Genomic DNA, 11,102 nt, shown 5'->3' on the forward strand with positions numbered 1-11,102 from the left:
CAGAAAAGAGAAAGTCATGCTGAATCTGGAGATGAAACCTCTTTTCTAAAAGTGGAATCAGATGCTCGAAGGGAAAAGGGAGATCTGGGATTTGGCCCCACTTCTCTGGTTTTTCATTTCTACATTTAATTCTCATGAAACAGTCCTCATATAGTGCAAATGTATTTCCCTCTAAGGTTAAGAAATGGGGGCTTATGCTTGGGTGAAAATTGTAATCTGAGGTTTGTCTTCCTCTTAAAAAAAAAAAAAGCTGGGAAATAAGAGACATTGAGGAAGTGATGTAAGGAATGTCTGCTATTAATTTAAGAAGGCTGGCGTATTTGGAATGCTTCTTATACTAACACTGCCTCATTGTAAGATAGAAACCCCTTCCATACTCTTTTTTATTTTTCTAGTAGTGTGGTAACCTATCACCTCTGCTATGTAACTCTGAGAATTCTCATTTCTAGAGTACCTGAGCCAAACAAGTACACTGTGGAGGCTGCAGCTGTACCATCACAAGCAATTTGCTCTTATCATTATTTACTACCTTTGAACCCAAGGTTTCCTGTAAATGCCTTTGAAAGCAGGAATCAGTCCCCTTTGCATGATGTGGAGATTTAGGTTATTTAAACATGTTACTTATTAAAAGGCTAGAATACCAGTTGAATATCCAGATTTTGGACATCTATTCACACTGGAAATCTACAGAAAAATTCACAAAGCAGGTAACTACCTAAAATCTGAGAAATTCTAAGGAATTGAAAATTCTGACTGATAAGGTGCTGAAGTTTTAGCAATGACAGTGCACTTCTCTTAGTCGGGTTTTTGGGTTCAGCTATGGCAAGCTCTGGGCTTAAGATAAAGTTTTGAGACACTACTGGCTTCAAACCATATTCTATTAACTTTAAGTCAAATAATTTGATCCTTTCATATGAAACAAACAGAAAAAGGTAAGTTAGCTAAAAAGTAGAAGGAAGAAATGTTTGTGGGAAGAAGATACCGATGGAGTGATGTGAATGTTTGGAGAATAACCGTTTCAATAAAATATATAAACCAAACTTAAATTTGGAAAATAATGAAGTCGATGCCTTTGTTAACACTGTATAAAAATAACTTCAGAGTTGCTGTTGCAAAAGGACGTAGAATTTTGCTTCATTTCTGGTGTTAAGCTGTTTATATTTTAACTTCTAAGTTGCCTTGTAATTGAGACTGTATTTGATCACAAAAACCAAATATTTATTACAGATGTATCTGTATCAGCAATTAAAAAATAAATAAGGTGATACCGTAGGGGAAGCTCAAGGTCATATAACGTGCACTGAAAATTTGTTCATTAGCTTGCTGCCAAAAGAAGAACAGAACTCAGTCTGAATATGATCTACTACTTATTTATTTCAGTGACAAATATACCAAGTACTATTTTCTCACAAAGCAAGGTGCTCAGCAGGATCTTATGACAGAGATCCTGCTCTTAAGGACTTTATCAAAATATTTACGAAGCAAATATTTTACACCAAGGTGAAGTGCTAACAGAACTACACATAAGGGGTTCAAACAATCTCAAAAGTAAACACTGAGAGATTCAAATAAATCTGGGGGAAAAAAACTTCACAAGATTAAATGAGGTAATACATGTAAAGCACTTAGAACAGTGCTTGGTGTGTGACAGGGACTCAGATATGTTCATCCTGACCCCATCCCTGTCAGAAACCCTAGGCTTCGGACCTTTTTTTTTTTTTTTTTGGCTTCAGACTTCTTTACTGCAGTCCCTATGCACCCCCAAACTTTAACTTTCCATCCTGAATGTGTCTGAAACCTTGTGTATTTGAAGAAGTGGAGACAGGACACTGATCTTATTGAGCTTTAAATACATAAAGTCTGAATCATTCTATTTAATAAGAGCATAGTCCATGTTCTACAATGTATGTTGAGTGACTGGAGACGGGTTACCTACTCTACTTTCTTTATTCACTCCCAGCCACTGGATTTGGGCCCTTGTTTTACTTTCCAGTGGTACAATAGTTAAAATGTAGGTAGTCCCGAGGTTAAAAGGGGCAAAATGCAGGGTACAGTTTAGAGACTGTATTTGATAGGCTGAGTAGGAAAAGGAAGATTGTAGATACCAAAGAAAATTGAAAGGAGCCTCCCACAGCACACATATTACTTCTTCTTGAGTTGTGTAGTTACATGTGTTTCTAGAAATTATACTATAATGTAACAAAAAACAGACCAAGGATTCTGGAATCAAAAGCACTAGCTTCCATTCTAGCTCAGCCAGCTGTAAATTCTACAAATAACATCTCCGAACCTCATTTTTCTCTTAATACCGGGACATATAATACATAGCTCAAAAAAATATTTTGATGATTGCATGATATAACAAATGAAAGCACTTTGTACGTTGTAAAACCATCATATAAAATTAATTTCTTGGGCGGTGAGTAGAAATCTTAAATTTATACCTCCACGTGCTCAAGCCAACATTGCTACCGCCCCCCCCCCCCCCAAAAGGCAAATGTGAAAACAAAATTCTTCCTTCTTAGGTTTAATCTGTCTCTAGGCCTTACTGGCTTTGACAAGGAGAAGGAGTCCTCTTCTGACAGATTCTGGAGGCACTGTCTGGAAGGCCTTTCTTATGCCAGCCACACCACTCTGTTAGGTAGTTTCAAAATAATCTTTTCATTTATCTGCCCATTTATCCATTAAACAAGAGAGCAGCAGCCCTGCCTGTTTGAAAGAACACCCCGGGAAACATTTCAAGGAACTGTAAAAGGCTGTTTGAATGACAAGGCCCACATACCTGCCACCACGCACCACAATTTAAAAGTACTATTGTTTTGCGGACTCGATTACTAATGTTTTCAAGATGCCCCTGAAGGATCTGTCGTTTGGTTGTTTTTTTTTTTAAATAAGTCAAGGAAGGAAAAAATACATCATGTTTCTAAAAATAAGAGGTTCTAGAAGGTCTAAATCAAGGACACGGGGTTACCGGAACCCAGGTTCCTAATGCCCGATCCTCCTACACGGAAAAACTCGGGTTTTCTTTTCTTTAACAAACAACTGAGAAGCGCGGGATTTGGGTGAGGGGAGAGGGACAGTCGAGAAGCCGAACCTGTTTTCGGCGGGAGGTGGGGAGTGGCGGACTTGTTTGGACTCGGGGAAGCGGGTTTGGCCCTTTATTTCGCTGGGGGTTCCGGCACAGGATCCGGCCCAGCGGTTCTGAGAGGCCGGACCCCCTCCAACTTCTGCCTCGAGGGCTGCCGGCCTCTTCAGCTGCACCGTGACTGAGAATTCTGGGGGTCGGCCCGATTAACATTTCCTACCCCGCTTGGGCGCGGCTCCCCCCAGCCCCACATCTGCGTACCCCCCGGCAAGTCACCCCGGCAGCGCCCAGGGGTCGGTACCTTCCCCCCGCCCCCCGGCTCCTAGTGCTCTGACCTAGCCCAAAGACACACTGGACAGAAGCGTGGAAACAAGGAATCCGGGAGGGCCTAGAGGACCCCGTACAACGCCGAAGTGGGGGTTGGGGGAAACAGAATGAGGACTGGGGGGGATGGGCAAAACAACCTTCGCGGCCATTTTGTCCTCGCTCTACTTCCGTCTTCCCTCCCGGCCTGCCGGCTCCGGACCCCTCCCTTCAGGCCCCGCGCTCGTCGTCTCCCGGTTCGGCGTCGATCCAGATCTCCGCCAATGCTACTGTCATTGGCTGGTTCCAAGTTTGCCCACCCCTCTTCCTCCTCCTCCTTCCGTCCCCTCCTACCCGCGCTGGCTGAGAGCGCTTGCGCAGAAGCGGACGCTCCTTTGCTTCCCCCCCCCCCCCCCCCGCCACTCCCTGCCTGGGGTGACTGAGGACTCCCGCGCGCGGGCTCTCTCGGCTCCACCCTCCCTTTCCCTGGGGCCGTTCGGAGCGCGGGGGCGAGAATGAAAGTTCCAGAACGCTGCGGTGAGTGCGTCATCGTGAGGTAGGGAGTGATGGGGGCGGGAGTGGGCGAGGCCCGAGGAGTAGAGCCGGCTTAGTCATTGGGGCTTGTAGAGGTGGCCGCGCGCCCATTGGCCGAAGAAGTCATGATGGGCAGCCGACAGGGGTGGACCCCTTCTGGAAGGTTCTGAGGCAGGGTATAAGAGACAGGGTGGCGGGCGGAAACCGGTCTCATTGAACGCGGGGCTAGATTTTTGGGTTGCTTTGTTGTTCTCCGCCCCTGCCAGGCACACACAGAAGGTAAGGTCTCTGTTCTGTGATCTCGTGGTGGTTCTTCAGAAATGGGCGCTCCGCGCCCGGGTTAAGAGTTCTCGGAGCTTTGGCGGTTTCTGAGCACGCACGTTGGCACGGGGCCTTGAGCCCCCTGCCCAGATGCGGCTCTTTTCTCCCCGGGAGGCGGCGGACCTGGGTTGCAGCAGATCGGGAAACCCGGGGCGGGGGCTACAGGCCGTGATGGCCGCCGCGGGGTCAGGGCGGCACCCGCACGGAGGGCTGGGCGAGGGCCGCATTCGCGCTCGGGGGGCGGAAGTCCGGCGCCTTGGAGCGGGCCTTCCCTAGATCCTCAGAGCAGGAAGCGGCCACTGGCACTCACCCAGCGCGGAGCGGGGGAAACATTAGAGCACGGAATACGGGTCGTATTGTGTTGTCTCTCGGAGCGCAGGGGGTGGGGGAGAAGGTCGAGCTCTGGGCTCGAGACCACGTGCTCGGTACTGTCGCAGACCCTCGGGGCAGGTGCTTGCTTCGGTCTCGGCTGAGCCCAGCTGCGGTTGGCACGGCAACCACGACTGCAGTATTTCTTGGTTTGGCCGTTACCGCGTGGTTTTCACACAAGGGCAGTGTTTCTGGGGGAGGTGCTGAGTGAGACGGAGGCCAAAGGGCCTCGTACCTGATGGCCTGCGTTCCACGATAAACGCTCTAAGCGTCTGATGGCTTTACCAAACCGGGCTTTTTTTAATCTCCCTCAGCAACCATGTCTAAGGGACCTGCCGTTGGCATTGATCTTGGCACCACCTACTCCTGCGTGGGTGTCTTCCAGCACGGGAAAGTGGAAATAATTGCCAATGATCAGGGAAACCGTACCACCCCAAGTTATGTCGCCTTCACGGACACCGAACGATTGATCGGTGATGCTGCGAAGAACCAAGTCGCGATGAACCCCACCAACACAGTTTTTGGTAAGTCGTTAATTGAGGCACTAGGGCGTGAGGTCAAGTGGTTTAGACTGCATGTAATTTGGGAGTCCGTAGTTCCTGGAATGTAAGGCAGTCAGGAAAGTTTTTATACTGTGTTTAAAAAAATAAAGGTAATTCTAAAGTAGGAAGTCTGAATAACTCAACATAAATCCATCTATTATTCTGGAGTTTGGTTGCTAGGCCTCTTGGTGTTTGAGTAATGGTAGATGAGGATTCTTATTGGATAGATGGCAGTGTTACATTTGATAATTTGATAACCTTCTACAGATGCCAAACGCCTGATTGGACGGAGATTTGATGATGCTGTTGTCCAGTCTGATATGAAGCACTGGCCTTTCATGGTGGTGAATGATGCTGGTAGGCCCAAGGTCCAAGTAGAATACAAGGGAGAGACAAAAAGCTTTTATCCAGAGGAGGTGTCTTCAATGGTTTTGACGAAAATGAAGGAAATTGCAGAGGCTTATCTGGGGAAGGTGAGTAGTGTGCAACCCTATAGGGAGGTAGCTGGAGGTTGGAACATGATGCACCAACCAGATTTCCTATAAATGGAAATCATGGGGTTTTGATTGATGAGGTGTTTTGTCTTTTTTTTTTAATGGTTAATGTCAAGTGCATGCAGAGGCAGACAATGTAATAATGGGACCAACATTTTTAGGAATGGACCACGATTTTTTTTTTTTTCCTAGACGGTTACCAATGCAGTTGTCACAGTACCTGCGTACTTCAATGATTCTCAGCGTCAGGCCACCAAAGATGCTGGAACTATTGCTGGTCTCAATGTACTTCGAATCATCAATGAGCCAACTGCTGCTGCTATTGCTTATGGCTTAGACAAAAAAGTATGTACCATTTGTAAAGCGTAGGATTCATTTTACTGTACATTGGAGCCATTGGAAATTATGGACGAGGAGTAATTACTTTGTATTTTAATTGCAGGTTGGAGCTGAAAGGAATGTGCTGATCTTTGACTTAGGAGGTGGCACTTTTGATGTGTCAATCCTTACTATTGAAGATGGTATCTTTGAGGTGAAGTCCACAGCTGGAGACACCCACTTAGGTGGAGAAGACTTTGACAACCGAATGGTCAACCATTTTATTGCAGAGTTCAAGCGCAAACATAAGAAAGATATCAGTGAAAACAAGAGGGCAGTTCGTCGACTCCGTACTGCTTGTGAACGTGCTAAGCGTACACTTTCTTCCAGCACCCAGGCCAGTATTGAGATTGATTCTCTGTATGAAGGAATCGACTTCTATACCTCTATCACTCGTGCCCGGTTTGAAGAATTAAATGCTGACCTGTTCCGTGGCACCCTGGACCCTGTAGAGAAAGCCCTTCGGGATGCCAAGTTAGACAAGTCTCAGATCCACGATATTGTCCTGGTGGGTGGTTCTACACGTATCCCCAAGATTCAGAAACTTCTCCAAGATTTCTTCAATGGAAAAGAACTGAATAAGAGCATCAATCCTGATGAGGCTGTTGCTTATGGTGCAGGTAATGATTCCTTTATTGTAGTTAAACAGTTGTAACATGGTCTGTTAGGCCCTATGCTGACTCGCTGTGATGATGGATTCTTTAAACATTCGTAGTTTCCACCAAAAGCTTAGCTGATGATGGCACAACTTCCTTGGATGTCTGAGCGACTAAAATTTGTTTGATGATGAGGTGGTTAGGATTTCTTTTCTTAACTAATTTTTTATTTTAGCTGTCCAGGCAGCCATCCTTTCTGGAGACAAATCTGAAAATGTTCAAGATTTGCTGCTGTTGGATGTCACTCCACTTTCTCTTGGCATTGAAACTGCTGGAGGAGTCATGACTGTTCTCATCAAGCGTAATACTACCATTCCTACCAAACAGACACAGACCTTCACTACGTACTCCGACAACCAGCCTGGTGTGCTTATTCAGGTATGTTTTACATTGTATTGGTACTTTGTTCTGTGAAACTTAGGGAAGACGGTCTGCTATGATGATTTGACTTAAACCATTCGTAGTTTCCACCAGAAGTCTTGTGTTGGCCAATTCCTTCCTTGGATGTCTGAGCGCAGCCTTTCCTAACTGACCTTACACCAAGCTAGGAACTTGGCAGTGATCTTTGCAGCTTCTTAGTAATTTTTATTTGCTACCAAGGTGTATGAAGGTGAGCGTGCCATGACCAAGGACAACAACCTACTTGGAAAGTTTGAACTCACAGGCATACCTCCTGCCCCTCGTGGTGTCCCTCAGATTGAGGTCACTTTTGATATTGATGCTAATGGTATCCTCAATGTCTCTGCTGTGGATAAGAGCACAGGAAAGGAGAACAAGATTACCATCACTAATGACAAGGGTAAGTTAAGAGCACACCTTTAGAGTTAAATTTAACATTTTAAGGTGGTTTGGGTCAAAAGCATCATTTTTCAAATACTAACTGCCCAAGGATACTTGGGCCAAGGAATCACTTTCTGGAATTGGCCACTACAGTGGGTTAGAGTTGTTGCAGGGTAACTCAAAAGTTCAGTTTCAACAAAAAGAATGGTTAATTTCACAGGCCGCTTGAGCAAGGAAGATATTGAGCGCATGGTCCAGGAAGCTGAGAAGTACAAAGCTGAAGATGAGAAACAGCGGGACAAGGTGTCTTCCAAGAATTCACTTGAGTCTTATGCATTCAACATGAAAGCAACTGTTGAAGATGAAAAACTTCAGGGCAAGATAAATGATGAAGACAAACAGAAGATTCTTGACAAGTGCAATGAAATCATCAACTGGCTTGATAAGAACCAGGTTTGTAATTTAAACTATATTGAGAGTGGATGGGGGTGGTTAATTAGGGTTTTAGCAAAAGATTAGGTGGGTCTTACAGGTCACAATGATGAATGGTCCAAACATTCGCGGTTTCCACCAGAATTCCAGATGTTGGCAACTAGCTTCCTTCCTTGGATGTCTGAGTGACCCAAGATTTCATGGCTGGGGAAGAATTGAATGATAAGCATTTGTCTGGTCTTCACAAGCAGTTGTACCAGACAGGAAGTTTCCTTTATTTGTGGAACCTGTAGTAAGGTTTTCTTTCTTTACAGACTGCAGAGAAGGAAGAATTTGAACACCAGCAGAAAGAGTTGGAGAAAGTCTGCAACCCCATCATCACCAAGCTGTACCAGAGTGCAGGAGGCATGCCAGGAGGAATGCCTGGAGGCTTCCCTGGTGGTGGAGCTCCTCCCTCTGGTGGTGCCTCCTCTGGGCCCACCATTGAAGAGGTTGACTAAACCAACCTGAGAATAAATAGGTTGAGCATTGTTCCACACACAATATTCAAAGGACCCAAATTTGTAGCAAATTCCATGGCAGTTGTAACGTTGAGCTGCTACAGCAAAAAAACTGGGCATTCTTGATACTTGAATATGGAATATGTGCACAGGGAAAGGAAATAAACATTGCACTTTATAAGCACTGTATTGTTAAGTGGAAAATGCAATGTCTTAAATAAAACTATTTAAAATTGGCACCATAAAATTGTCTGACTCCAATGTATACAAGGGCAGCAGGTAGCATTGAATTTGGGGGCCTGCATATTTGGCCTGGTGAATCATCCAAAAACAGTATTTGGATTGTCAAATAGAATAGTTCAAACAAGTAACTCGAGTCAGTATAAAAAGTGGTTTGGGTTCAGGATGAGCTAGATTTCAGTGATCACTATAGATACTAAGCAGTAAAATAAGATTGAACTGCAAATAGGCTTTCAGGTGGGTGGGGGAGAAACTGATAGGAAGAAAAGGGAATCTCAAATGTTACTGGGTTGCTGAACAGATTGTCCTTTTCAGAGTTAAGTTTGAGGGAGGCCGATTAAATAATGGAATAACCAGACAGTGGAAGCAGTTTATTGAGCATGTGGAACTGACCAAGTACAGGGCAGCATATTCCCTCTAAAGCATTCATGTTCTCCAGGGGGAGGTGGGGAATGCATTCTGTTCCTTTCTCAACTTAATGGCAGGTTGATGCACAACTAGCTGCGGAAGTTGTGGTGAGTGGGGCTTTGCTTACTATATAATCAACTGAGAAGGAAAGGCCAGAAAGAGCTAATTCTGATCAGCAAACCTCCAAAGCTGAGCTGATTTGAGTATAGTTCTGCTTGATAAATACTGGATTGCCTTTAGATAAGTGGTTTCAGAGCAAATCCCTACATGCTTGTCTTTTGTTATGGTGGGTGTGTTAGTAAACAGGTTGAATTTGGCTTTTACAGTAAATGTTTGATGTTGGGCTATGTACCAAAATTACTTGGTCTTGGGAGTTTGACTCCTATGAAAGGCGTGTATGTGTCATTTGGTGGTGATGGGCCTCAGTCCTCAAGCCTGAAGCAAGGAAACCAGGGAGAGGTGATAAATACATTGACAAAGGTTGACAACAGTTGGTTGTGCCACACGTTTGACATCTGGTGGTTAGAAATGAATCCTGGCATGTGCTAAGATTTTAACTGAGCAAAAATGCCCAAACCCTAATCTCTACTTAACTTTCCTGACTTAGGAACTGTTAGTTCCTGGGTGACCTGGTATTACCCGTTTGGATTTTGCATGATGATTCTGCAGTAACTGCAACATTGAAGAGCATTATGCAAGGTCTGTAAGAATAGCTAAAACCTCACTCATACAGAGATCATTACCTAAATGGTTGGTAATACATAATGGTTGATAGTACACTCCTGTGATTTAGTGTATCCACGTAATGCTTGGGAGTCTCCAGAGATTTATAGTACCATACGTGATTTATGTTTGCTTTCCTTTATTTTTCAACAGTCAAAAATTTTAAAAAAGCAATACATTATTCTTGGGAAAAGCCCAGGCCTCATGTATATAACTTGCATGGTTTTTTTCCCCCACCTTTTAATTTTATCTGCCCTGGGTTTTAGTTATTTTGTTAATACATCCTTTATGAACTGAAGCAAAGAATTGGAGAGTACTCTGCTCAAAAGAAATGTAATCTTTTTTTTGTTCCTTTGAAATCATGGGGTCTTGGTAAGAAAATTGTGGGGGTCAAATGTGATTAGTGAAAAATGGCACAAGACAAAGCCCAACCAAAGCTGGTAAGTTCTTGTTACTGTAATGACTTCAGTTTAAGTTCCATCCATGAATTCCATTAGTAAAAAATAGGGTTTTGAAAAATGGTGGTTTCCTGTATACAAATGGAAGAATTTGGGCATATATACTAGAAAATACTGAGGCTTTGGGAAGAAAGTGGAAATTAGCTATTTGCTAGATTTTTTTTTTTATATAACTAATGTGAACAAGGTTTTGTTTACAGTTGACACAGATTCAGAGTTGAGTTGATCTCAGATGCCACAGGGGAGGGATCCAGATTCAAATTCTAGCAGGCTTTACTCCAAAACCTGTATTTTTGCTCCATTATACCGTGAATTAAACACTAGCTCAGCACAGCATCTGGGATTCACACTTACTGGAATATTTTTTTAAAAGATTTTGAGAGCATAAGCATGGGGAGCAGCAGAGGGGGTGGAAGGAGCAGGCTCCCCGCTGAGGAGGGGCTCAATCCCAGGACCCTGGGCTCAAGACCTGAGCCAAAGGCAGACACTTAACTGACTAAGCCACCCTGGTGTCCTTGGAAGGAATATTTTCTTGGAGTTTTGTATCTTGCTCCTCAACACATGCACTCATGTACTTCGTTAACTTCATCTCGGTACTCATCTGGTAGTTCTTTGTTTGCATTCATGGTCAGTGATTTATTTTTGCCTTTTGCAAGCAGCAGTCTATGCAATCATGGGCATTTAAGGAGCTCATTGATTCAAACCAACTTTTTATTTTGTGTTTAATGAGGTTCCTGCTGTGAGATAAGTTGGTTTATGGGGGTAGATTAAAAAGCTGGTAAAAATGTGTTCTGGCCTTGTATATATATGTAGGGTAACAGGGGAGGCTGACGCACACAAGATCAATTGGTAACCATGAAATGCTTTTACAAAGTATAA

General features: G+C 44.1%; 1 protein-coding gene and 1 non-coding gene across 2 annotated transcripts; both read left to right on the forward strand.

Annotated features, from left to right (window-relative positions):
• The first annotated feature begins 4,050 nt into the window (after positions 1-4,050).
• Positions 4,051-8,634, forward strand: HSPA8 (heat shock protein family A (Hsp70) member 8). The gene is made up of 9 exons (XM_046016489.1): positions 4,051-4,201; positions 4,927-5,136; positions 5,422-5,627; positions 5,841-5,993; positions 6,091-6,646; positions 6,858-7,060; positions 7,283-7,481; positions 7,683-7,915; positions 8,209-8,634. The coding sequence occupies exons 2-9, from the start codon at positions 4,932-4,934 to the stop codon at positions 8,392-8,394; spliced, it is 1,941 nt and encodes a 646-aa protein (XP_045872445.1). The 5' UTR covers positions 4,051-4,201; positions 4,927-4,931; the 3' UTR covers positions 8,395-8,634.
• On the forward strand, positions 6,708-6,795 carry LOC123950122. Its single transcript, XR_006820126.1, has one exon. It is a non-coding gene; the product is annotated as a small nucleolar RNA SNORD14 (small nucleolar RNA).
• Positions 8,635-11,102: the final 2,468 nt, after the last annotated feature.

The sequence above is a fragment of the Meles meles genome, chromosome 8, assembly GCF_922984935.1.
Source record: "Meles meles chromosome 8, mMelMel3.1 paternal haplotype, whole genome shotgun sequence".
NCBI classification, from domain to species: domain Eukaryota; kingdom Metazoa; phylum Chordata; class Mammalia; order Carnivora; family Mustelidae; genus Meles; species Meles meles.

Excerpts from the sequence above, each read along its gene's own strand:
- HSPA8 (XM_046016489.1), top strand. The coding sequence starts at position 4,932 with ATGTCTAAGGGACCTGCCGTTGGCATTGATCTTGGCACCACCTACTCC. Across the intron at positions 5,137-5,421 it reads CCCCACCAACACAGTTTTTG|ATGCCAAACGCCTGATTGGA; the intron begins GTAAGTCGTTAA and ends AACCTTCTACAG. Across the intron at positions 5,628-5,840 it reads CAGAGGCTTATCTGGGGAAG|ACGGTTACCAATGCAGTTGT; the intron begins GTGAGTAGTGTG and ends TTTTTTTCCTAG.